Genomic DNA, 27,709 nt, shown 5'->3' with positions numbered 1-27,709 from the left:
TATAGTGTAAGCATTATGTGTCTTAGTAGCTGTAGACAATATATGTTTTCTACTTTTAGTGATCAGGGCAGGGGGAAAAAAAGAACAAGAGGAAGAATATTATTTGATATTTTATTGAATATGAAACTTTACAGAAAAACGTACATTAATCACATTAAACTTATTTATTTGAGTTATGGAAACCAAAGAATTCATACTGCTAAGGATAATATTTCTCTGATCGTCTTCCATCTTCAAACAAACTAACTTCCTGTTGTACAAGATGTTAAGTAATACGAACAACACAGCTCTCAATCAGCAAGAACGTCCAACATAAAGGTTTTGAATTTTGACCAAATGATGGCGCCAGATGAAAAATAATGATCTCGGTGTTTCTGGTCTGTAGGCAGTTGGGGCAGAGCTCACCATTTTATTCCGTTTTAGTTCCAGGAAAGAAAAGAGAGGAAAACATTTGATCTGTCCTCAAGAAAAATCTCTTTTATTTGATTATTTCATAAACAGATTCACTTCATCTACATAATCAATTTGTTTAACCTGAATCTAGATACTGAAAAGAAAATAATTATCTCCTCCTTGATTATTATCATGATATTGACACTTTGATTAAAGCTCATAGACCTGATCAGTGAGTGGATTTGAACAACAACAACATTTGATCTGACAAACAAATCAATGTAAATGCGATTATAGATTTCTTAGTTTCCACAGTGAGAACAAACCTCAATTCTCTGTTAAGGCCCAAACAAGAACAACACACAAGCACATCAACACAAATATCCAACAAACATTTAGAGCTCAGAGAAGTTTCTATTTTCATGTGGAGAAATGTGAGTTTAGGTAAAGAAACATCATCATGAGCAGTGATCTCCTCCACGGCTCCAGCTCCACCTCAACAAACTCAAACATCAACACAACAAGAAATGACAAGAGGTCAAAGTCCCGCCCACAATGTTTGATTGACAGGTGATCTCTGTGCAGTGCAGAGACACAACAGCAATGAGCTTTTAGCAACAAACATGGAGACTAAAGAAAGTTGTAACGGAACAGCTTCGGTGATGATACGCTGGCTGTGTATATACTGGCCTAATCCTCCGGTCAGAGAAGACGCAGCAACTTCTCTCCTTTAGATGAATTTATTGACCTCTATCCAATTGAACATGACACTGGGGTACATTTGTAGTTGTGTGTGTGGTTTGTGATGTCTGCAAAGGACAACAATAATAAACAGTATTAATTAACTTACTTTGCAGTAGCATTAATAATAATTAAACTACAGTGGCATTAGTAATAGAATAACACAAATTACAACAGACGTGAGTAACGTGTCATACTGCAAATCGCCAGTAGGAGGCACTGTAGGATCATTAATCAACACAATGGCCTGGCGCAGCAGGCAGGTCACGTGACCAAGCTAGACTGAAACAGCCCCGTCAGCTACCGATCCGGTCAATTTAGCACACTAGCCTCACTGTTATAGCAGCTTCAATGAACGGCAGCTACACCGCTAAATAAACATTCACAGAAGAAAATAAATGTATGATAATTAACTGAGTTACATGTCGGACGGGCCGTCCGTATTCTATGGGGCTCGGTAAGACATGCTAAATGCTAAGCTAACGAGCAAACGAACATATTACCCTGCTAATATTATTAGCTCTCGTCACACGTGAAGTATAAACAACATTCATTCATCACGTAACTTACATCATCACCGACGCACACTGTTGTACAGTACAAAGAGATGAAGGAAAGCACTGGTGCTCGGCAGAAGGTAACTCAACCAGGTAACTGCACCGAAGTTTATTGAACACACTGCGCATGCGCAAACAGTCCATCAGTCTCTGCGTGAAGCAGCTTACTGTGACGTGTACTCCTCACAGCAGGGAATTCACAACAGCCGCCCCCACATTCATTCATGAATGTGTAGAAGAAGCACAAGTCCCTGCTGTTGTTAAGAGTGACTGGTGTCCTCTGGCATCTTGGGGAGCGGTACCAACTTGGTAACCGGACGAGTGTAGACTGTCCCTTTAATATTGACGTCCGCTGAACGAACAGTCCCATCATCGCTGGGATGAACTTTGGTGACCTTTCCTATGGGCCAGAGCGCCCTAGGAAGCTGGGGGTCCACTACCATAACCACTTGGTCAGCAGCGAGGCCAGCAGTAGGGGTCCTCCACTTCTGGCGGCGCTGAAGGTCAGGTAGGTATTGGCGGGTGAATTGGCTCCAGAACCGGTCTGCCAAGACCTGGCTATGCCTCCAACGGCGGCGGCCTAGAAGTTCACTGGAACCATATGCGGCTTGAGGAAGCGATGCGTCGTGCCGCCCCATCAGCAGCAAGTTCGGCGTTACAGGATCGGGGTCAGCCAGATCAGAAGAGGAGTATCCCAGGGGCTTTGAGTTAAGTATACCCTCTACCTCCACGAGGACAGTCGACAACACCTCCTCTGATATGACTTGATCCCGCAGCACGACTTGGAGTGAGGCTTTCACTGACCTTACCTCCCTCTCCCACGCACCACCGAAATGGGGTGAAAGAGGAGGATTGAATTTGAATGTAATGCTTTGGTCGGCCAACTGTTGCTTCAATGAAGGTTCGAGATCTTCCAGTGATTCTTTGAGCTCTCGCTCTCCCCCTCGGAAGTTGGTGCCTCTGTCGCATAAGATCTCGTATGGCTTGCCTCGTCTTGAGATAAATCGACGCAGGGCCAGTAAGAACGAGTCTGTGTCCATGTGTGGCAACAGATCAAGGTGGACGCATCTTGAGGTAAGACATTTAAATATTATGCCCCACCGTTTCTCATGTCTTCTTCCGATCTTTACTGTATAGGGCCCGAAGCAGTCGACCCCGGTGGACCAGAATGGGGGTTTGTTGATCCGGAGCCGCGCAGCAGGCAGGTCGGCCATCCTTGGTGCCACGGGGGTGCTCCGCCACAAACAGCATTCTGCACAGTGTTTCTGGTGTTTTTTAATTACCTGTCGACCACGTAGGATCCAGTAGTTTCTTCGGATCTCTGCGAAGATTCTCTCAGGGCCAGCGTGGTGCAGACGGTGGTCGTAATCCTTCACTAAGAGCTGTGTGATCAGATGATCAGGGCTGATGACAACAGGGTGAAGGCAGTCTTCAATCAGGTTCTCTGCTTTGCGTAGGCGACCACCAACTCGAATGAGGCCTAATACTTGATCGTATTCGGGACTGAGAGCACTTAAACGGCTGCCTGAACGGACTGGTTTGCCCTGTTTAAGTGCCTTTAGTTCTTCAGGGAAACTATCGGATTGTATCCTTCTCAGCAGAGTAGTCTCCATCTCGATGTGGTCGGCGGCAGACATAGCTGGGGCAGCCGCCCCGTGAAGGGACTGATATGTAGCCTGCAGTAGTTCAGTCCATGTATTGTATTTAGCAGGATCAGGCTCATCGCTGCTGGTAGTAGAGATGTGACCACAGAAGGTTGGGGCTCTCAACTCATCAGGTTCCTCTGTGTGCACTGAGGGGTTCACTGGCCAGTGATCTGAAGACTGGAACAGAAACGAAGGCCCCTGACTCCAGCGGTTTGGCTGGGACAATTCGAGGAGGGTCTTCCCGCGGGTGATATCATCAGCCGGATTCAAGTCAGTGTTAACGTATCTCCATGATCCGGGCTTGGTGAGGTCCAGTATTTCAGTAACTCTTGTACCGACGAATACTTTGTACTGGTTGGACTCCGACTGTATCCAGCTCAGTACGGTTGTTGAGTCAGACCACAGCACCACGGATTGGATGGACAAAGTCAGTTCGGTCTGTAGAACCTTAGCCAGCTGGGCTCCTGTGAGTGCGGCGCATAATTCCAGTCTGGGCATCGTCTGTTGCCGCTTGGGTGCAACCCGCGACCTGGCCATAATGAACGACACGGTGATGCGTCCCTCTGGATCCTCCACTCGCAGGTAGGCGACTGATCCGTACGCCTTCTCCGAGGCATCACAAAAAATGTGAATCTGCCTCACTGATGAGTCGTTGTCAGCGGCTTCTGGAACATAACAACGGGGAAGAACTATGTTATACAACTGAGGGAGCTCACCTTCCCATGCCTGCCACACCGGAAGTAGCTCGTCTGCAATAGGCTCGTCCCACTGTCTCTCTGTAGCCCACAAAGCCTGGACCAGGACTTTGGCCCGGGTAGTGAAGGGAATTATGTATCCGAGCGGGTCGTATTGTGAGGCAAGCACCCTGTACACGTTCCTCATGGTGGGCTGTTTGGATGATACAGGCTTACATTTATAACCCAGTGTGTCCGTCATGCAATGCCAAACCAGGCCGAGAGTGGACTCCCTCGGGTCAGCTCCTTCAGCAGTTAGCCACAGCTCGGATGTTGTTGATCGCGCCTCAGTCTGGAGGTGAGAGATTACCTCTGTCCTGTTGGATGCCCACTGCCTGATCTCAAATCCACCTTTAGCGAGGAGGGCTCTCAGGCGGTCGAGAAGATCCTTTGCCTGCTGTGGTGAGTGGAGTGATTTCAGACAGTTATCCACATAGAACGAGGTGATTACCGTGTCCAGCAGGTCCTCGTTGCCACTCTGGTGATCTCGAACGTGACGCTGCACAGCGTATATGGCACAACACGGACTGCAAACTGTGCCAAATGGCAAGACACGCCATTCATAAATGTCAGGTGGTCTGTCTCTGTCCATGTCGCGCCAGAGGAAGCGGACAAGTGGGCGGTCTTCGGGAAGGAGTCTGATTTGATGAAACATAGCCTTTATGTCTCCGCTGATAGCGACCACATGTTCTCGAAACCTGAGCAGAACCCCCACCAACGACGGCCCGAGAGAGGGTCCTGGTAGCAGGTCATCGTTCAGAGCACTCTCTTGGTAGCGGAAGGAGCAGTTAAATACCACCCTTGCCTTTCCGTTATGATGTACTAAGTGGTGCGGAATGTACCAGGATTCAGTAGAACGACTGGCCTCCTCACTGGTGATCCTCTCAGCATATCCCGCCTCCACTAGCTTGTGTATTTCTTGGTTGTAGACTTTAGCAAGCTCCGGATTGGTCAACAGGCGGCGTTCTGTAGAGCGGAGGAGGGGCATCACGGCAGCAGGTGATGCGCAGGGCAGAGCTACATTCCTCTTTCGAAGGAGGGGTGTTGCGTATCTTGAGACTCCACCCACTATTACAGTGGTGCTCTTCTCATCCAGCATGGTGAGGGCTGCTTGGTCTTGCTTGGATCGCGTCACCTCTCTTTCGCTTTTATATGGCAAAATGTCAAGCTGCCACAGGCGTTGAACATCCCTTTGTAGGTCGGAGCAAGGTGTATCAACTGACAGGTGAAGGAAAGAGCTCTCACCGTTTGGATGTTGAAGAAAGTTAGTGGGTCCCTGCACTGCCCAGCCGAGTCGGGTGCAGACTGCTACTGGTGCTCCAAGAGATCCTGCACGTACTGGGTGGATTGGAGTTATTAGATGAGGGTGGTCAGATCCAATCAGTAGCATTGGCTGAACTTTGGTGAATGTGTGCAGGGGGACTCCTTTCAGGTGGTTGTATTTTCTTACCAGTTTGTCTCCTGGACATGACTGCTCAGCCAGTTGGAGTTCAGTCGCAGTGAATGCTTGGTTGATGGAGTGATAGGTACGTGGCTGTGTGTTAGCTGACACCTCAAATGACACTGCCATTCCCTGGAGCTTTAACACATCCTGTCTGATGGTCTTCAGTTTAAGTGACTCCACTTCTCCACACAACCCAAGGTGCTTGACCGCAGCAGACAGAATCACAGTACGCTCGGAGCCGTCATCTAACACTGCATGTGTGTTTAGTGTTCTCTTGCCATGACGGAGCAGCACTGGTACCACTTTCAACATGACGCGTCCTGAGTGGCTGGCATGATCCAGATAAACTGCATTAGTTGGGGCGCTGACAGTGAGAATGTTTAGCTGTGGGTCTTGGGCCACGACTTCATGGAGTATCAGCAGGTGTTGTTTGTTGCATGTGGAGCAGAGTTTCTTTAGGGTGCAGCTATCTGGTGAGTGGCCACGCCCACATCTCCAACATTTTCCTTTGTCTTTAATCCAGGCGGCTTTCTCCTCAGTAGTAATTCTTTCGAACTCAGGGCAGCCGTTGAGGTAATGATCCTGGGTGGTTGTGCAATATGGACAATAGGGTTTAAAGCGCTCCCTCCTTTTACCCGTGGGCTGATCTTTCCTTGAGCCTGGCTGGAGGTAGGTCCTTTGTCGCTGTGGAGAGGTCTGCTGATGCTTGATTGTCGTGGAGTCGCTGCTGAAGTAAACAGAGGCTGGTTTGACCCACTGTGATTTACCTGCTTTACTCTCTCTCTGTGTGATACGACTGGACTCAGCTGGGTTGGATTCTGCTGCACGTCGGGACACCTGGAGCACCTGAACCTTCATATCCAGCCATTCAGCGAGGTCAGGTAAGGTGTATGTCTGGTCGCTCCCACTGCGGATGATGCCTCTTTTAATACAGAATTCGGCGAAGCTATCCCTGTAGTGGCCAGGCAGCTTACCAAGGAGGGTGTCGACGTGGGAGCCGCACCGCAGCTCAGACTGAGCGGGACCGTCCATGCGACTTAACATCCCCACCAGTGTGTTTACAGATGAGGAGAAATCTTCGAAAGCCTTTGCGTCACCAGGTTTCACGGGAGGAGAGTTCAATATAGTCTTTAATTCCCCCTGAACCAGCTGTCTTGGCTGTCCATATCGTTGCTGCAGAGCATCCATTGCACTGGTGTATGGTGTGGAGTCATGTATGTATCTCTTTGCCATTTGGTAGGCACTTGGCAGTTTGAGATGATCAAGTAATACTTGGTATTTATAATCTTCAGTTAAGTGTCTGTGTGGACCAAGTAAACTATCCAGTCCCCTTTTCAGCATGATGAAGTCACTCTCCCGTCCGGAACTGAAGAGAGGCAGCTTGGGCTTAGGAATACCGTATGAAGCAGCAATCGCCATTTCTGTCATAGTGAGAGTTGCAGGATTGTTGTAGGGAGAGATGTATCCTGGTGCTGTAGGTGGAGCAACCATGGGCGTAAGCTGTGAGTAGTGTGCAGCTGATTGAGGTCCAGACTGGTATAGCTGTGGTTGGGCTACAGGGGGATATCCAGTCTGTGGAAGTGAGTAGACTGCTCCGGGATCAGTAGGTGGCTGATAAGGAGGGATAGCACGAGAGTTTGGCCTTGTCCCTTGTTGGTTGAATGAAGCAGGTTGATATCCCAGCGGTGGTCCAGGTTGAGGAGTGGTCAGATGCTGGACAGATTGAGGATAACTCTGCTGCTGTGCAGTTGTGGGGAAGAGCTGTGGCATAACTTGAGACTGTGGAGGTGCAGGTTGGGCTGGCTGAGGTGTATACAGGGCAGGTGAATGTGTCAGCAGGGCTGCAGGATGATCTGGCAGAAACACTGTCAGTGGTGCCTGTTGAGCTGGTTGATGCCCCGGCTGGACGTGCTGACCTGCATGCTGGATGGGCGGAGAAGGTGAATACAATCGCTGTGCAAGCGGAGTGTGGTGAGCAGACTGAACTGCAGGCAGCTGTAGAAACTCTGGCGCTAGTCCAGCTAGGGTAGCTGAATGATGAGTAGACTCACTGAGATCCAGCGGTTGTGTTGCTACCTGGACGGATGGCTGCAGAGCTCTGGCAGCCTGAGTCGTTGAGCTGAGTTCTCCGTGCTGTATGGGCTGTGCTGTAGGTGGGCGAGGCTCACTGTTGTCCAAGAGATGACAATATCCTCCATCAGCTGATTTCCAACTCATCCGATTATCCGTAAGGGGTGATACTCTGGGCCCTGTCACTCCACTGTGATGAATATGAGGAAGGCTCGAGCTCCGGAGAGGATATGATAAGTTGAATGGATGCTGCTGAGGGTGAGCTTTACCTTTAACACTGTCCATGGCTGACTGTAGCTGTTTCATCTGCTTAGTTAAGTCTTTCATGCGGGCTTCCATCCCTTCCAACCTCAAATCTTCTGACCCAGTGAGCACATTATAGTCTGGAAGCTCTTCCTGGTGCGCTTCTATCACTTGATGAGTAGTATCTCGTCTGTTCAGATAGCCCAGATAGCCAAGGTCGTCAATAACAAAGTCATGGAGGTGCTTAGGGAGTTGGTGAGACCGGCTTGGGCGGGACGCAGCTGGAGATTGTTCATCTGCATGGTTGCCAGAAGTTGCCATGGCGCAGTTATACACACAATCCGGCTCGAAGGACCACTTGTAACGGAACAGCTTCGGTGATGATACGCTGGCTGTGTATATACTGGCCTAATCCTCCGGTCAGAGAAGACGCAGCAACTTCTCTCCTTTAGATGAATTTATTGACCTCTATCCAATTGAACATGACACTGGGGTACATTTGTAGTTGTGTGTGTGGTTTGTGATGTCTGCAAAGGACAACAATAATAAACAGTATTAATTAACTTACTTTGCAGTAGCATTAATAATAATTAAACTACAGTGGCATTAGTAATAGAATAACACAAATTACAACAGACGTGAGTAACGTGTCATACTGCAAATCGCCAGTAGGAGGCACTGTAGGATCATTAATCAACACAATGGCCTGGCGCAGCAGGCAGGTCACGTGACCAAGCTAGACTGAAACAGCCCCGTCAGCTACCGATCCGGTCAATTTAGCACACTAGCCTCACTGTTATAGCAGCTTCAATGAACGGCAGCTACACCGCTAAATAAACATTCACAGAAGAAAATAAATGTATGATAATTAACTGAGTTACATGTCGGACGGGCCGTCCGTATTCTATGGGGCTCGGTAAGACATGCTAAATGCTAAGCTAACGAGCAAACGAACATATTACCCTGCTAATATTATTAGCTCTCGTCACACGTGAAGTATAAACAACATTCATTCATCACGTAACTTACATCATCACCGACGCACACTGTTGTACAGTACAAAGAGATGAAGGAAAGCACTGGTGCTCGGCAGAAGGTAACTCAACCAGGTAACTGCACCGAAGTTTATTGAACACACTGCGCATGCGCAAACAGTCCATCAGTCTCTGCGTGAAGCAGCTTACTGTGACGTGTACTCCTCACAGCAGGGAATTCACAACAAAAGTGATGAACTAAAATACAAATTTTAACCAACTGCACCTTCAATGATCTTTGTCTATTCGAGTTTACACAACTCTGCTGTGTCTGCAACACAGAAAACCTGAATTCCAGCATGTAGAGGCTGAGTGAATGTGGTCTGGACTCTGTGGAGGAGAGTCATGGTTTCAGAGACGCTGTAGAAGGACAGAATACCTGCTCTGTGATCCAGGTACAGACAGGTACAGACAGAGGTGTCCCAGCTCTCGTGCCCTGTAACCCATAACCTCTTGTTTATCTACTGTTCTATTGATTGATTTCTAGCTGGCTTCGTTGTAAACAAATGCTCATGGCCAGGACAAGCTTAGCAAAAGGTTAGCAAAACTTTAAAGAAAATCTGATATAATTGATTATTTCATTCACAGATTCACTACATCCATATAATATGTTTGTTCCATATCCTGTATCTAGATATGGAAAAGAAAACCATCTCTTCAATAATTATTAGGGCCACGGGCAATCGCACCGGGCACTGGTCCCTGCAGCTATTTGGACCAGTGCCCGGGCTTACTGTTATTGTGTGGATTTTTTCTTATTATTCTCCGTCCTCTTCCGGACGCTTTTTCGGTCCGCTACTAAATTATATATCAAAATGTGCGTCTTGATCGGGATCGGTGTGCTATTACTTTTCTCAACAGTCTATGAATTTTTCGCGACGTAAGTCGCGAAAAACTGCGCAAAATTTTGCATTGAAGTCAATGGGACGGGCAGAAAAAAAAGAGCGAAAAAGACCAATCATTGGAGTTTAACAAACGTCTACTGCTCAGGCATACTTTCACCTAGAGACTCCATTTAAACTTTAAACAGTAGACACAAGTCTTGTGTATTGTCGTATTACTCCACGTTTTGATAGGTCATATAGTTTTTGATCAATCCCTGATCAATGACCATGATCATTTTGGGAGAAATTATGAGATTATAATGGGTGTGTATTGCACGGAATGTTCGTGTCAGAGTGCGTGACATCATCGGTTAGAGTGGGAGAGATGCCAGAAAAACTCAAGATTTTTTCTCTTTCCACACTCCTCCTGGCCACAATTTACACTCTACACACATAATTTCCGCCACGTTTGTAGACGAGCTCATCCTCGATCTCATCATCTGCTCAAAATATCAGAGAGACTTACAGAATTTAAACTCGGAGCTTCTGAGTGCGGCCACGTCTGTCTCTGCTCCTCATTGACTCCAATACAAATATTTTCTGAGAGAAGCAGAACGGACCGATGTTTTAAAACTGCCATCCTCTCCAAAATATTTAATGTAGACACACCAAATCGTACCAAAATTTTCAGTAAGTCCTTAGAGCAATGTGATCTGTGTTTTGTTCTGATAGGAGTTACCGTTTTGTCACAGTAAGCCTAAATGTGAGACCGGTGCAGAGGCAGAAAATTGCTATTTTTCTCCACGTTTCTGTCTGTCTCAGCCTGCGGGGCCCCTATCGCCGTGGTAACCTCTGATCCTCAGGCCAGAGCTCGTTAACTTCATAAACAATCCACCTGGCGCTCGTTTAAATGTTTATAAACACAGACACAGCTAAATCAGACTGACACAGGATGCAGCTCATAGTCACACACACACACACACACACACAGACTCTAGAGCCAGCTTCATGTGATTACAGTTACAGACACACACAGGTAACATACAAATGCATACAAATGCTCCTCTCCCACACTCTAACACACACAGGTAACTTCATGTGATTATACACACACACACACACACACACACACACACACACACACACACACACAGACACACACACAGTTAACCTAATGTGGTTACAGCTCCTCCATATCAGTGCTTATAGAAAGATGATCATGTGTCTGTCTGATCAGCTCTGTCTTGACCTTAAGATCGTGGGTTTGATTCCCATGTTGACAGAGATGGCAGAACCGGCAGTAGCCCCATGGGCCTTTCAAAATTTCCCCAGAGGAAATTTTCTAGTTATATTTACAGTTTTATCATACACATCAACACCCATAGTTAAAGTAACAACATGAGCAGTGATCTCCTCCACAACTAGCTCCACCTCAACAAACTTGAACATCAACACAACAAGAAATTACAAGAGGTCAAAGACCCGCCCATTACAGTATGTTTGATTGACAGGTGATCTCTGTGGAATGCAGAGACACAACAGCAACGAGCATTTAGCAACAAACGTGATGAACTAAAATACAGATTTTAACCAACTGCACCTTCAATGATCTTTGTCTATTTGAGTTTACACAACTCTGCTGTGGATCCGTCCCAGTAAAGCTCAACCCCAGCATGTAGAGGCTGAGTGAATGTGGTCCGAACTCTGTAGAGGAGAGTCATGGTTTCAGAGACGCTGTAGAAAGACAGAATACCTGCACTGTGATCCAGGTACACTCCTACTCTGCAGGACTGAGGAGCTGAGACTAGAGTCTTACTCTTGTTGAACCAAAATGTGAAACTGTTGTTGAAACACTCTAATGACCAAGATTTATCATTGTGTCCGAATTTACATCCCTCCCCTGCTCTGCTGATATTCTTGTATGCGACTGCTATATAAACCCCTCCTCCTCTCCACTCCACCTCCCAGTAACAACGTCCAGTCAGACTCTCTCTACTCAGGACCTGACAAAATGTACCGAATCTGTCTGTGTGACTAGAATAAGACAGTTTTTTACTCATTAATGTTACTTTCCTGTCTTCCTTAGATAATAACAGCCATCTGTGTGCTGTGTTTGGATCCAGTGTGATTTCCTGTGAATATTGTAAAATTCCAGCTCTGGTCCTGGGCTCTGGTGGTGACAGTAAAACATCCACTTCAGTCACTGTCAGTGAGATGTTTGTCCATGTGTCTCTCAGAAGGTCCTGTAGTTTATCTCTGAGCTCTGACACAGCTGCTGCCACATCCTCAAAGTGTCTGAGAGGACGGATATTGATGCTGGATGAGTGTGTAGATGGACTGAGTGCTGACAGTGAGGGGTAGTTGTGTAGAAACTGGGTGTGATCCTCTGTGTGTGACAGCAGCTTCAGCTCAGCGTCTTTCCTCTTCAGCTCAGTGATGTCCTGCTCCAGCTTCTTCTGAAGCTCTTTGACTCCACTCACTTGAGTTTCCTGCTGGGATCTGATCTGCTGCTTCAGCTCAGAGCTTCTTTTCTCCATGAGACGGATCAGCTGAGTGAAGATCTTCTCACTGTCCTCCACTGCTTTATCAGCAGAGCCATTGATGGCCTCCACCTCCTGTTGAAGCACCTTCACATCTTTCTCTGTGTCCTGGATTCTCTGCTGGATTTCTTGTCGACTCAGCTCCAGCTCTCTCTGCCTCTCAGTCCTTTCTGCTGCAGCTGAGACTATTTTGTGGCCTTCATGTTCATCCACAGAGCAGAGATAACAGATACACTGCTGATCAGTGCGGCAGAACATCTTCATCACCTCATCATGACGAGAGCAGATGTTCTCCTGAAGCTTCTTGGAGGGCTCCACCAGCTTGTGTTTCTTTAATGGAGCTGCTTCATAATGAGGCTGCAGGTGTTTCTCACAGTACGAGGCCGGACACATTAAACAGGACTTGACAGCTTTGAGTTTTTTCCCAGTGCAGACATCACGGGCCACATCTTCAGGTCCAGCATAGCAGTGATCAGCAGGAGCAGGTTGGAGTCCAGTCTTCTTCAGCTCCTCCACTAAATCTGCTAACATGGTGTTTTTCACCAGGACAGGTCTTGGTGTGAAGTTCTTCCTACACTGAGGACAGCTGTAGATTTTCTTCTCATCCTCTCCATCCCAGTGGGTTTTAATACAGTTGAAGCAGTAGCTGTGTCCACAGGGAATAGTCACTGGATCATTTAGTAGATCCAGACAGATGGAACAGCAGAGTTTCTTTTTGTACACTTGATTTCCTTGCTGCGCCATTTCACCTCCCGACAGTTTCTATCAAACTGTGCATCTGTTTCTGATGATAAACTGATCTGTGCCTCTTCACCTGCTGTAGTGAATGAGACTCATCATCTCCTGCATTACTGATTTGATAATTATAGATCTCTGAAGGGAGGGAACAAGGAAATATGATGACAGGTGGAGTTTGAAAGGAACAGAGGGAAGGTTTTCAGGTTTTACTACATTACACAAAGATGTTTCTGAAGAACTGTATGCTAAATTACATTTACAACACGCAGTAATACTTACGAGTCAATTAAGGATAGACCCTTGACGTCAACATAGTGCATAAATCTGAAGGTACCGTTGAGTATTCACTGTCTTTTTATTTGTAGATTATTGAAACTGCCACTGTCAGGCTACACATAAGTCATATGTTACTTATCTCTTAATAATCATTATTCCTCTTGTCGAATTTTTAACGCAAATAAAGTATTTTTCCCATTTAGAAATACCCACTGAAAAATAGCTAGCATCAGTGAAACTGTGCACTTTCTGTTGGAATTACATTTTTCAGCTGCTGACCTTTTGTAAGAACAAGCAAACCTACACTCAGACCTGTCCGACTGCTCATATGTGGAGTGATACTTGTGCGTAGTATAGTGGCGGCTGGTATTTAGAGGGTGCTAGCGTGCCACCCTACCACTCCCAAGTACCTTGAATAAGATTTTAAAAAATAAAATAAAAATACTTTGAAAAGCATATATTTTAGAGGAGCGAGATAAAAGTAAGTTAAATGTGCCACCTGCAATAAAAACGTAGATTACTGATTGGTCACAGGTTTCCCTCTTGGAACGCAGAAATCTTTGCCTAGACTCTTGTTATTCTAAGTTGTACATGCGCAGAAGCTCCTCTTCAATTGAAAAGATAAGGCCTTGGGGTGCCCAACCTCATAGGTCTACAAGTATATAAGCGTTGTTTCTTTGTTTTTTAAATTAATTGTCCATTTTTATGACTTAACGTGTTGGTTGTTCACCTGGAAAGCACTCAACATTCCAAGCTCTGAGTTCAGACTTCCAATGAAACACACCATTACGTACCGCGATACCGTGATATTATACTCGGGGATCATTTGAGAGACCTGGGCTGACATGTTTATTGTTCAATTGATCATGCCTGCGGTAATATCTCTTCCCCTGACGTTCTCAGTAAAGTTAAGCTGCAGCCAACATGTCAATATTGACTCCAAGAGTGTTATTTTATTGTAAGAACCCAAATGAACTATACCACCACCACCCACCATAGTGGCAGTGTATCTCAGCAGCAGCAGCAGCTGTGAGGACGCTGGCACGATCTGATATCACCAAGTAAACAACAGCCCAGGACTAATCCTAACCCTAAACCCTAAAGTGAGACCAAAGATGAATTTCCTGCCTTGGCGGGACAATAAAGTTTTTCTAATTCTAATTCTAAGTTTTTCTAATTCTAACCCTAAACCTGACCGGTTGGTTATAACAGCGCTCCTGGGCTGTTTATTACTTGGTGATATCAGATCATGCTAGGACGCTGGGTGATCTTGAGAGTGTACAGAGGTGAGACATAAGCTAGGTCTAAATGTGTGGTGTTGGACTTTTACAATGTTGTTAATCGTAGTAGTGCTGTGTTGTGCAGAAATGTTGGGAACGCGCCTTAGAATGGGCCCTATATAATATAATAGTCAAGTTTTATTTTGAAGTTTGGTATAGCCACCCCTGGAGAAAACACCACCAGTAATGGCTGGAAAATGTAGTTCCAATGAAAGGAAATAATTCAGGACAAGACCAACCAGCAGAAATATTCAAAATAGCTGTTAATGCATTGTATTCCTATTCACAAGCAATCATACGTTTAGCTCTGACACCGGATGAGTGATGCTTGAGTGTAGTAACGGCTGAAAAATTTAGTTCCAACAGAAACGGCTAATTAACGGATAGAGGAAACATCAGAAATATTCAAAAATGTCATTAAATTTATACTGTTTTCTTTTCAGTGAGCAAATATTGCCGTGGCCAGAATACATTGTGTCTCGTGTTTTAACTACCTGCTGGACTCCGCTCCATCTCACCTGGTGCTGCTGCTGCTCGGAGTTCTTCTCTGGTCTTTCACCGGCAACAGTGTCGGCTGTTTGTATTTCTGTGCCCCCCTCGACTGCCTTGTCCCTCCATTACCCGTCGAAAATATATCCACCATGGATCCCGATGGAGCTTTAACGTTGACAACTCAACACTTAAAATAAAGAGTTTTGGTGTATATATATGGACATGTAAACATTTACATTTGAAAGTTTCTGTAGTTTCAGTGCCCCAGTTTTCACATCAACGCCACCTTGCAGTTGTGAGTAACACAGGATTTTGGCAGCATTGAAAACTTTCAGAATGTACAGGATACATGTAAACATGAACACTGTAAATAGTTGAAAAGAGCAATAACTTATTTCAACAAATATAATTAATATTAACAGTCAATTTAAATACTATATATATGGAAAAAATAATATGGAAGACAATAACATTTATATGCGAAATGAGAATATAGTGTAAGTCAGCATTATGTTTCTTAGTAGCTTTCTGTGTACATGGTGTATGTGAAGGATATATGTATGTATTCTACTTTCAGTGACTAAGGCAGGAAAGAAAAGAATAAGAAGATGGATATTATTTGAGTATTTACTGAATATGAAACTTTACAGAATAAAGTACAATTATCAAATCAAATCAAAACAGCTTTATTTATATGGCACTTTTCATACATTGAAGTAACACAAAGTGCCTCACAGAGGATAAAAACAAAACAAAACAATACAAAAAACACTATGAAAACCCCAACCTCCCAACCCCACAAATGTACACACAGATACATAATTACATACACACTCACGTACAGTACATACATAGACATACGGACAGACATACATACCCACACACACAAACATTCACACACCCACACACATAAACTAGCTGTCGCTGAGGAGACATAAAATCACATAAAACTTAATTATTTGAGTAATGGAAACCAAATAATACATACTCATAATTGAATGAACAAATGTATTACAGATGTTGGTCATAATGAAACTTTGAGTTCTATCCACAGAATTGTTGAAATGGTGCAGTCACAAAATAAATGTGTTATTGTCACATTTTGAATTTTTACAAAAGCTACAAATGGGGTTACAAAACATGTAAAGTACCAGTTCATAGGATAATATTTCTCTGATCATCTTCCATCTCTTCCAACAAAATGAGTTCCCGTTGTTAAGTTATATAAACAACACAGCTCTCAAGACTCAAACAGCAGGAACGTCCAACTCAAAGGTTTTGAATTTTGACCAGATGATGGCGCCAAAAGAAAAATAATGATCTCAGTGAAGTGTTGACAGTCAGTTGGTACAGAACTCCTCACTTCAGTTTTAGATTCAAGAAAAAAAAGAGAGGAAAACATTTGATCCATCCTCAAGTGCTTTATTTGATTATTTCATAAGTAGAGTCACTTCATACACATTTCAGTTTGTTTAACCTGAATCTAGATATGGAAAATAAAATAATCATCTCATTGATTATTATCATGATATTTACACTTTGATTAAAGCTCATAGACCTTATCTGTGAGTGGATTTGAACAACAACATTTGATCGGACAAACACATCAATGTAAATGTCATTTTAGATTACTTTGTTTCCACATGAGAACAAACCTCAGTGATAAAGGAAGGTCTGGTGATTTCTCTGTTAAGGCCCAAACAACAACACACAAACGTGTCAACACAAATATCCAACAAATATTTAGATCTCAGAGAAGTTTCTATTTTCATGTGGAGAAATGTGAGTTTAGGTAAAGAAACATCATGAGCAGTGATCTCCTCCACGGCTCCAGCTCCACCTCAACAAACTCAAACATCAACATAACAAGAAATGACAAGAGGTCAAAGTCCCGCCCACAATGTTTGATTGACAGGTGATCTCTGTGCAGTGCAGAGACACAACAGCAATGAGCTTTTGGCAACAAACATGGAGACTAAAAAAAGTGATGAACTAAAATACAGATTTTAACCAACTGCACCTTCAATGATCTTTGTCTATCTGAGTTTACACAACTCTGTTGTGGCTTCATAACCAAGCCCAAATCCAGCATGTAGAGGCTGAGTGAATGTGGTCTGGACTCTGTGGAGGAGAGTCATGGTTTCAGAGACGCTGTAGAAGGACAGAATACCTGCACTGTGATCCAGGAACACTCCTACTCTGGAGGACTGAGGACCTGAGACTGGAGCCTGGATCTTGTTGAACCTAAATTTGAAACTCTTCTTGGAACAAGCTAACGCCCAAGATTTGTCATTGAATCCAAATGAACTTTGATCTCCTGCTCTGCTGATATTCTTGTATGCGACTGCTACATCAACTCCTCTTCCTCTCCACTCCACCTCCCAGTAACAACGTCCAGTCAGACTCTCTCTACTCAGGACCTGAGACCATTTAGTGAATCTGTCTGGGTGACTAGAATAAGACTGAGGTTTTCCTCGTGTTACTTTCCTGTTTCCCTCAGATAATAACAGGTATCTGTTTGCTGTGTTTGGATCCAGTGTGATTTCCTGTGAATATCTTAAGAAGTCAGCTCTGGTCCTGGGCTCTGGTGGTGACAGTAAAACATCCACTTGAGTCTCTGTCAGTAAGATGTTTGTCCGTATGTCTCTCAGAATTTCCTGTAGTTGATCTCTGAGCTCTGACACAGCTGCTGTCACATCCTCAAAGTGTCTGAGAGGACGGATATTGATGCTGGATGAGTGTGTAGATGGACTGAGTGCTGACAGTGAGGGGTAGTTGTGTAGAAACTGGGTGTGATTCTCTGTGTGTGGCAGCAGCTTCAGCTCAGCGTCTTTCCTCTTCAGCTCAGTGATCTCCTGCTCCAGCTTCTTCTGAAGCTCTTTGACTCCACTCACTTGAGTTTCCTGCTGGGATCTGATCTGCTGCTTCAGCTCAGAGCTTCTTTTCTCCATGAGACGGATCAGCTGAGTGAGGATCTTCTCACTGTCCTCCACTGCTTTATCAGCAGAGCCATTGATGGCCTCCACCTCCTGTTGAAGCACCTTCACATCTTTCTCTGTGTCCTGGATTCTCTGCTGGATTTCTTGTCGACTCAGCTCCAGCTCTCTCTGCCTCTCAGTCCTTTCTGCTGCAGCTGAGACTATTTTGTGGCCTTCATGTTCATCCACAGAGCAGAGATAACAGATACACTGCTGATCAGTGCGGCAGAACATCTTCATCACCTCATCATGACGAGAGCAGATGTTCTCCTGAAGCTTCTTGGAGGGCTCCACCAGCTTGTGTTTCTTTAATGGAGCTGCTTCATAATGAGGCTGCAGGTGTTTCTCACAGTACGAGGCCGGACACATTAAACAGGACTTGACAGCTTTGAGTTTTTTCCCAGTGCAGACATCACGGGCCACATCTTCAGGTCCAGCATAGCAGTGATCAGCAGGAGCAGCTTGGAGTTCAGTCTTCTTCAGCTCCTCCACTAAAGCTGCTAATATGGTGTTTTTCAATAGGTCAGGTATTGATGTGAAGTCCTTCCTACACTGAGGGCAGCTGTAGATTTTCTTCCCATGCTCTCCATCCCAGTGGGTTTTGATACAGCTGAAGCAGTAGCTGTGTCCACAGGGAATAGTCACTGGATCCTTCAGTAGATCCAGACAGATGGAACAAGAGAAGGTCTCCTGGTCCAGATGAACTCCTTTCTGCGCTATTTCATCTCTCACAGATGACGACTGTCAGAGTTTCTGTTGCTTGTGTACTTATGTACATTGTCAGAGAAAGGGTGTGTTTACTGTCCTTTACAACATGCAGTAAAAAAATATGAACCAGTTATAAAAGGATTGACCCTTGAACTCATCATAGTCCAGAAATCTGCAATAAATCTACTGAATATAAACCTATAGTCAGTTACATTAAAACAATTCCTCTTGTGAAAATAAACTGTCAAAATACTAATAAAGTATTTATTCTGTCTCTCAGTCTTGTTTTGTTAGTTATTCTGTACTTGAGGTTTTATTTTGTGACACACTCTAGCTATTTTGCTCTTGTTTTGATCTGGTAACTGTCCCTTTAAGAGAAGTGGATTTTGAGTTTGTTGACACACACTGCCATCTAGTGGCGTAAAGCGGGAGCAGGAAGTGAGTTTGTATCGGCAGAGTATAGCCGAGTCTTCCTAACATGTCGTTCCTGTGTGAAGTCTGTTGTTTTCCTCACCTGTTGCGCTTGAGAAGGTCATAATCTGTAAGTTATGATTACGGACGTGTATTCGTGCTTTCATTTCATGTTATTACAGCCGATACGCTATTCTAATCAGTCAAAGCTACGTGTTATGAGTTAGCCTTTTGGTTGCTATTCAATACAGGATCTGTTGCTAACGTTAAGTACGTGAATTGGTTATTTTGCATATTGCAATAGTTTTGAATGTGAAATGTATATTTTTACACTGGAACTGAATGCTCTTTATTCTGTTTCTGTTGTCACAGTTTTACAAGGAAAATGGTACACCAGTAAAGCTCAGAAGAATGCAAGTGACTCACGAGTGGTTACTGAAGCCATTTATGTTTAACTCGCTGCATAAGCTAAAGCACTCAGTTTAGCCGAGGGCAGAAGAGTAAAAAGATTGTCTACGCATCGAGTGCATCGTCGGGGCCGGAGACTTTCCACGCCAGTGAAAGCAGACATGTCTACCCACGGAAACACCCCTCCGCTCTCCCAAATGGAAGTCAGGTCAAAGTGCAGCTCAGCTTCATCACGCCGGTCCACAGCTAGCCTAGCTGCAGCAAAGGCACGAGCCGAGGCTGAAGCCGCCAGCACCAGAGCAGAGTACGCCAAACGCCAAATAGACATGGAGGTCGAAAAGGCACGCATCGAGATGGAGAAGACTCGGTTGGTGGCTACTATGAACGCCCTGAAGCAAGAGGGAGAGGCAAAGGCAGCGCTCGCAGCAGCTAAGGTCTTGGAGGCTGCCTTTCTGGACCAAACAGAGTTTGTGGAGCCGCCAGAGGTTCCTGCTACAATAGACATGGCTGCCAGCCGCACTCAAGAATATGTAAACACTCACTTCCATAACGACACAACTATGGATGAGGACACAAAGCCTGATAAAAAGTGGGACATAAACAACACCAACAACGTCGGGCCAAGCACGCCAGCAGCAATGGCACATGCATGTGAGTACTCCCCCAGCTCTCCATGTATCAGACACCCCAAGCATCCACCATCCCATTCGTTCAGCCATATCAGAGCAGATTACACCCCAGCTCCATCTTCGCGTCAACAAACTGATGTATCAGACCTTGCTGTGCTCCTCTCACGTCGTGACCTCCTGACAGCGGGACTCACAGTGTTTGATAACAGGCCAGAAACCTACATAGAATGGAGATCTATGTTTCGCAACGCTACTGGAGATTTGAACTTGAAATGCTGCGAAGAGCTTGATTTACTTACCAAATGGCTGAGCGGTGAGTCTCTCCAGCATGCCCTGAGAATTAGAGCCGTCCACGTGAGCAATCCAGAAGCAGGTCTTCAACGTTTATGGCAAAGACTCGACAGAAATTATGGCTCACCAGAAGCCATCGAAGCTTCTCTGTTCAATCGCCTGGAAAGCTTTCCCAAAGCTGCTCATAAAGACAGTCACCTCCTGCAGGAGCTTGCAGATCTTCTCCAAGAGCTCGAAGCAGCAAAAAATGAAGGGTATCTACCAGGCCTCAGCTTTCTCGACACTTCAAGAGGAATAAACCCAATTGTGGAAAAACTCCCAAGTGGCCTGCAGGAGGCGTGGGTCAGAGAAGGTTCGAGATATAAGAAAGATCATAAAGCTCACTACCCGCCTTTCTCCTATTTTGTACAGTTTGTGAACAACCATGCTGAAATGAGGACAGACCCCAGCTTTATTCTGCAAAACTGCGGCACTGCACACATGAAAACAGAAAGGCTGCTGGTGAGACAAACACGGTTCAAAGTTCCCGTCACAACGAACAAAACACAGGTCGGCGCAACTAACAAAGAACCTCCCTCTCTTGACCCTAATAAACAGTGTCCAGTACACAAGAAGCCACATTCACTCACCAAATGTAGAGGGTTTAGAATGAAGACACTAGATGAGAGGAGGGGCCTACTAAAGGAGCTGTCAATCTGCTACAAGTGTCTCTCATCAACAGAACACAGGGCAAAAAACTGTAGAGCTGTTATTCACTGTGTAGAGTGCAACAGTGATTCACACATTTCCGCCATGCATGCTGGGCCACCCCCGTGGGCAGATGCAGGCCCTGACAACCTACCAGGGGCTCATGGCGGGGAGCCGGATACCCTAAGCCCCACAGTGACCACATCCAGCTGTACTGAGGTGTGTGGACAAGGACTACAGGGGAAGTCTTGTTCAAAAATTTGCCTGGTAAATGTGTACCCCTGCTCAGCCCCCCATGAGAAAAGTGTACGCAATCTTAGATGATCAGAGTAACGCGTCATTGGCCCGCTCCACCTTTTTTGATATGTTCAACCTACACAGTGAAGCCCTCCCATACACAATGAAAACATGCTCTGGAACAGTGAACACACTAGGGCGCAGAGCTCACGGCTTTGCCATCGAGGGCATAAACAGAAAAGTGTCGATGTCACTACCCATACTTACAGAATGTAATCAGATCCCAGACAACAGGAGTGAGATACCCACTCCTGAAGCTGCAGCTGCGCATCCTCACCTATCTCATGTAGCCACACAAATACCACCCCTTGATCCATCAGCCGACATCCTTCTCCTGCTGGGCCGAGATGTGATTCAGGCTCACAAGGTTCGCCGCCAGATAAACGGCCCAAACGAAGCACCTTACGCCCAACAGCTCGATCTCGGCTGGGTAATTATCGGAGATGTCTGCCTTTCAGGAGCACACAGACCCACAGTAAATTCCTACAAGACAAACATACTTGACAATGGCCGCCCCAGTTTTCTAGTTCCCTGTGAAAGCAGAATCTACACCAAGGGAAGGTTCACAGAAGACAAGCCTTTTTGTGAGAGCACGCAACCCCAAGATGAGCTGAGCAAATACATCTTTGAACAAACAGCAAATGATGACAAACTGGCACTCTCTGCAGAAGATGAGTCGTTTCTGAATGTTATGCACAATGGGTTTGCTAAAGATGATGCAAATAACTGGGTGGCTCCCCTGCCGTTTCGTCATCCACGACAACGCTTACCTAACAACAGAGAGCAGGCTCTCAACCGCCTCATGTCACTACGCAAGACATTAAAGAGAAAGCCAGAGATGAAAGGGCACTACGTGGAGTTTATGAAAAAAACATTCAACAAAGGACATGCAGAAAGGGCTCCTCCGCTCAAACCCCACCAAGAATGTTGGTATCTCCCAAGCTTCGGGATTTACCATCCACAAAAACCAGGTAAAATCAGAATTGTCTTCGATTCAAGTGCTCAGTGTGGAAATGTGTCTCTCAATCAAGTGCTACTTAAAGGCCCAGATCTTAACAACAGTCTTGTAGGTGTGCTTGTCCGTTTCAGAGGCGAACCATATGCGGTGATGGCTGACGTGGAGCAGATGTTTCACAACTTTATGGTCAGGGAAGACCATTGTGATTATCTGCGCTTTTTGTGGTTCCGCGATCACGACCTGGATGGAGAAGTGGACGAGTTTCGAATGACAGTTCATGTGTTTGGAAACTGTCCATCCCCCTCAGCTGCCATTTATGGACTCAAGAGAACTGCTGTGGAGGGAGAGAGGGAGTACGGCAGCGAGGTGAGGGAGTTTATTGAGCGCCATTTTTACGTAGATGATGGGCTAAAGTCGTTCGCCTCTGAGCATGAGGCAATCGACGTCCTGTGCAGAGCACAAAAAATGCTGGCTCAGTCTAACATCCGTCTCCACAAGATCTCGTCTAACAGTCCTGTAGTCACTAGTGCATTCCCAGGTGAAGATCTAGCTACAGGTCTGCAGGGACTCGAGCTTGGACAGCATGCCCCTCCCATGCAACGCAGCCTCGGACTGGGCTGGAACTTGTCCACAGACCAGTTTTCATTTCAAGTGGAAATAAGTGACAAGCCCTTCACTAAACGTGGCGTACTATCGGTCATCAACAGTTTGTATGACCCACTTGGGTTTGCTGTGCCAGTCAGCATTGAGGGACGCTCCATTTTGAGAGAGATCTCCAAGGATATCAGTGAGTGGGATACTCCGCTACCAAAGGAGAAACAGGACAAGTGGCAACAGTGGAAAGACTCTCTAAAGCACCTAGAACAGCTCAAGGTCTCCCGTATGTATACATCCATCTCACTGTCCAAAGCAAAAAGAAAAGAAATGCATGTTTTTTGTGATGCATCCACAAAGGCAGTCGGGGCAGTTGCCTATCTGAAACTTACAGCTGCTGATGGACACAGGGACGGGGGCTTTCTCATGGGCAAAGCTAGACTGGCTCCGAAACCAGACATTACCATTCCCAGGTTAGAGCTCTGTGCTGCCGTGCTGGCTGTAGAAGTTGCAGACATAGTCCAAGCAGAGCTTGATGCTACATTTGATGAAGTAAACTTCTACACAGACTCCAAAGTAGTGCTGGGCTACATTTTCAACGAAAAGAGACGCTTTTATGTGTATGTACATAACCGCGTGGAACGCATCAGGCGCTCCACTCAGACCCACCAATGGCATTATGTGCCCACACATTTAAACCCAGCCGACCACGCCACACGTGGACTGCCTGCTGATCGTCTTTCCAGCTCTACATGGCTCAGCGGGCCCCCCTTCCTTACTGACTCAGGCCAAGGTAAAATACTGGAAGCGCCCTTTGAGCTCATCAGCCCCGAACAAGACACTGAACTGCGTCCAGAGGTTGTGTCTTGTGCTACCGCCCTGTCAAAAGGAACGCTCGGAGCTGCAAGGTTTGAAAGATTCTCTAGCTGGAGTCGTCTGTTAAAGGCCATCGCCAGGCTACTCCACATAGTCACATCCTTTAAAGCTGCACCCGAGAGCGCATGCCATGGATGGCACAAGTGTGACAAGAACATCACTGAAGAACAACTCCAGCAGGCCAAAGCCATCATCATTCGTGCAGTTCAAAGTGAGGTGTATGCAGATGACATCAGGCACATAGAACGTGGTGAGTCTGTTCCCAAACAAAGCCCACTTAGCAAACTGAATCCAATCATGGACACTAACATGATTCTCCGGGTGGGAGGTCGGCTAACAAAAGCTAAACTCACGGCACATGAAACACACCCCATACTCATCCCCAGTAAACACCACGTAACTCAGCTCATAATCACGCACTTTCATTCTCAAGTACGCCACCAGGGCAGACACTTTTCTGAAGGCGCAATCAGAGCTGCAGGTTTCTGGATAGTGGGTGGGAAAAGAGCCATCAGCAGTGTTATCTTTAACTGCGTTACATGTCGCAGATTAAGAGGCAAACGACAAGAACAGATCATGTCAGATCTGCCAGAGGACAGAATGTGCACAGACCCTCCTTTCACATGTGTAGGCCTTGATGTTTTTGGCCCATGGCCCGTCACAGTCAGAAAAACACGTGGAAGTCAAGCAGAAGCTAAGAGGTGGGCTGTAATCTTCACATGTATGAGTATTCGTGCCATACACATTGAAGTAATAGAGTCAATGGACACTTTGTCGTTTATTAATGCACTGCGACGTTTCTTTGCCATCAGGGGTGCTGCCAAGCTGCTCAGATCAGACTGTGGTACAAATTTTGTGAGCGCTTGCAGAGAACTTCAAATTGACAAGAGGGGCTGTCACAATGACAAAATCAATACCTACCTCGGAGATAGTGGTTGTGAGTGGCATTTTAATCCTCCACATGCCTCCCACATGGCTGGATCATGGGAGCGCATGATCGGCGTCAGTCGGCGGATTCTAGATGCAATGCTGCTACAACATGGAAAGGCCAAGCTCACACATGAGGTGTTAGTGACATTCATGTCGGAAGTCTCTGCTATAGTTAATGCAAGGCCACTCACAACAGTTTCCACTGATTCAGAACACCCTGAGATTCTCACTCCTGCCATGCTGCTCATGCAGAAAGTTGCCATGCCTGTAGTCCCCCCAGGTCACTTTGACGACCGTGACCTGTTTAGAGCACAATGGAGACGTGTACAGTACCTGGCCAATGTCTTCTGGGGACGATGGAAGAGGGAATACCTCAGTGGACTACAACCTCGTCGCAAGTGGAGAACACCCAAACCCAACCTACAAATAGGAGATGTCGTCCTACTTAAAGATGGGCAAGAGAATAGGAACGACTGGCCTCTTGGCGTTGTTGCAAAGACCTTTCCTAGCCAGGATGGAAGAGTGAGGAAGATCCAAGTCAAGATAGTCCGCAACGGCGAACAGAGACTGTACTTGAGACCTATCAGTGAAGTCATCCTGCTGGTAGCGAAGGACCACACCTGAAAGACATGTCCTTTGAAAACAGTGGGTGTGGGTTAGATGTGACATCCTACTGATGTCAGACGGGGAGTATTCTGTCTCTCAGTCTTGTTTTGTTAGTTATTCTGTACTTGAGGTTTTATTTTGTGACACACTCTAGCTATTTTGCTCTTGTTTTGATCTGGTAACTGTCCCTTTAAGAGAAGTGGATTTTGAGTTTGTTGACACACACTGCCATCTAGTGGCGTAAAGCGGGAGCAGGAAGTGAGTTTGTATCGGCAGAGTATAGCCGAGTCTTCCTAACATGTCGTTCCTGTGTGAAGTCTGTTGTTTTCCTCACCTGTTGCGCTTGAGAAGGTCATAATCTGTAAATTATGATTACGGACGTGTATTCGTGCTTTCATTTCATGTTATTACAGCCGATACGCTATTCTAATCAGTCAAAGCTACGTGTTATGAGTTAGCCTTTTGGTTGCTATTCAATACAGGATCTGTTGCTAACGTTAAGTACGTGAATTGGTTATTTTGCATATTGCAATAGTTTTGAATGTGAAATGTATATTTTTACACTGGAACTGAATGCTCTTTATTCTGTTTCTGTTGTCACAGTTTTACAAGGAAAATGGTACACCAGTAAAGCTCAGAAGAATGCAAGTGACTCACGAGTGGTTACTGAAGCCATTTATGTTTAACTCGCTGCATAAGCTAAAGCACTCAGTTTAGCCGAGGGCAGAAGAGTATTTTTCACCTCTGGAGGTGAAGAAGATAAGCGATCTCAAGGAGGATGTTAGACGGCTTTCTGCAGAACTGGAAAAAATTGATTCAATACTGTCCAACCTCTCCATTCGTCTTCCCACGCTATCCAATCTGTTTATGTCCGAGCATTTCAATAAATCAACCTTGCAATCTACAACCACACACAACACTGTTGCTTGGGACCCCCTCACCTGCCTGCGCCCCTCCTGGTTGACACCAAATGGTGTGTCGGCCTGCTCTGAGGTGGTGATCTGTGGCCGTTGCCGCAGAATGGACTGGTCATCTCTCCCCTGAGACTGAGCCTCTCCACCCGCTATGATGTCCTGTCGACTGATGAGTTTCCTGCCCTCCAGCCCACTGGTCTTCCACCAAGCCCTCTGCCTGCTCCCACATCCAACCCTGCTCCTGGTCCAGTCCCGGTCCCTGCCCCCACATTCAATCCTCCTCCTGGTCCAGTCCCGGCCCCTGCTCCCGCACCTAATTCTCCACCTGATCTGGACCCGGCAACTGCACATAAGATCCCCGCAGCTCTGCCTCCCCATGATGCTTGCACAGAATCCCGTCCCCGGACCTCAGCCTCCTCCTCCCGGCGTAGGGTCCTGATGGAGGCTGTTCGCAATCACTCCAGAGGGGCTTCCTGCTGTGATCGACCAAAGACCCTCACCACCAACCTCGATAACGTTACTCCAAATCGGCTACTTCTTCCTCGTCCTCTGGTCGCTCCCACTACTCTAATAGTGGGTGACAACATCACCAGGAACATCCATTACTCCAATGCCATCACCGCTGTTTTCCTGGAGCATACCGTCCTGAATATTCTTCACCAATTGCCCGAGTTTCTGCAGCCTCTCCCTCCCTCCGTTCGCCACGTAATAATCAATGTGGGATCTAATGACACTGCCCGTAAGCAATCTCATGTGACAAAAAAACATTTGGTAACACTTTACTTGAATATGTGGTCATAACTCTGACATAACACCGTCATAACCATTACATGACACCTGTCATAAACATCAATGAATACTTATGACAGCTGTCGTTAAGTGTCAAAGTTATCAAGTCACTTTTGATGCGAAGTTGACATTGTTTAAGATTGTTTGAGCCAAACTTTAAGGGGACTATGGACAATGCTGTTGTAAGTGGACAGTTGATCATGTTGTTTTATATTTTAACCAGCTGGTATTTTTACAGTCCCTGTTTAAATGTTATTGTTTTAAGAGATTCCTGTAAGTTGTAAGCACCACAGGGCACGGCCAAATTGTTAAAAGGTAAAATAAAAGCCCTTCCACACATTTGCTGTGTTTGTTCATGTTGTGTTGGCCCGGGTCTAAATTCTTAGCTCTCTGTTTTTGGCGTTGTTGGCAGGATCCCTTACCACACAACAGGAGCATGGAAACAAATGGGGAACCCAGCATCCCTATAGGGAGTAACCAATCAGCCCGAACGCTGGCCTGCTCTAAAGGGGGTAAGGTACCAGTATGAGTCCAGAATGTTAACCCATATCCCATTGTCATCCCTCAAAGACTGCTGCTTGCTTCTGTTTTTCTTCTGTCCTCTGACCAGATTCAGTGTGA

At 45.8% G+C, this 27,709-nt stretch overlaps 2 protein-coding genes and 1 long non-coding RNA gene across 3 annotated transcripts; all 3 read right to left on the bottom strand.

Annotated features, from left to right (window-relative positions):
• Positions 1 to 625: 625 nt before the first annotated feature.
• LOC146969878 (uncharacterized) lies at positions 626 to 16,749 on the bottom strand. Its single transcript, XR_015038009.1, has 2 exons — positions 16,668 to 16,749; positions 626 to 719 (listed from the first exon to the last, which is right to left on the bottom strand). It is a non-coding gene; the product is annotated as an uncharacterized LOC146969878 (long non-coding RNA).
• On the bottom strand, positions 11,303 to 12,973 carry LOC146969879 (tripartite motif-containing protein 16-like). Its single transcript, XM_085804167.1, has one exon. The coding sequence runs from the start codon at positions 12,968 to 12,970 to the stop codon at positions 11,303 to 11,305; it is 1,668 nt and encodes a 555-aa protein (XP_085660293.1). The 5' UTR covers positions 12,971 to 12,973.
• A 164-nt stretch (positions 16,750 to 16,913) lies between the features above and the next one.
• On the bottom strand, positions 16,914 to 18,359 carry LOC146969877 (tripartite motif-containing protein 16-like). Its single transcript, XM_085804566.1, has one exon. The coding sequence runs from the start codon at positions 18,357 to 18,359 to the stop codon at positions 17,049 to 17,051; it is 1,311 nt and encodes a 436-aa protein (XP_085660692.1). The 3' UTR covers positions 16,914 to 17,048.
• Between the last annotated feature and the right edge of the window lie 9,350 nt (positions 18,360 to 27,709).

Source organism: Trachurus japonicus, chromosome 17, assembly GCF_045865225.1.
Source record: "Trachurus japonicus isolate A0001 chromosome 17, Traja_1.0".
NCBI classification, from domain to species: Eukaryota; Metazoa; Chordata; class Actinopteri; order Carangiformes; family Carangidae; genus Trachurus; species Trachurus japonicus.
The sequence above is the reverse complement of the archived record's forward strand: the minus strand, read 5'-3'. Positions and strand labels throughout refer to the sequence as shown.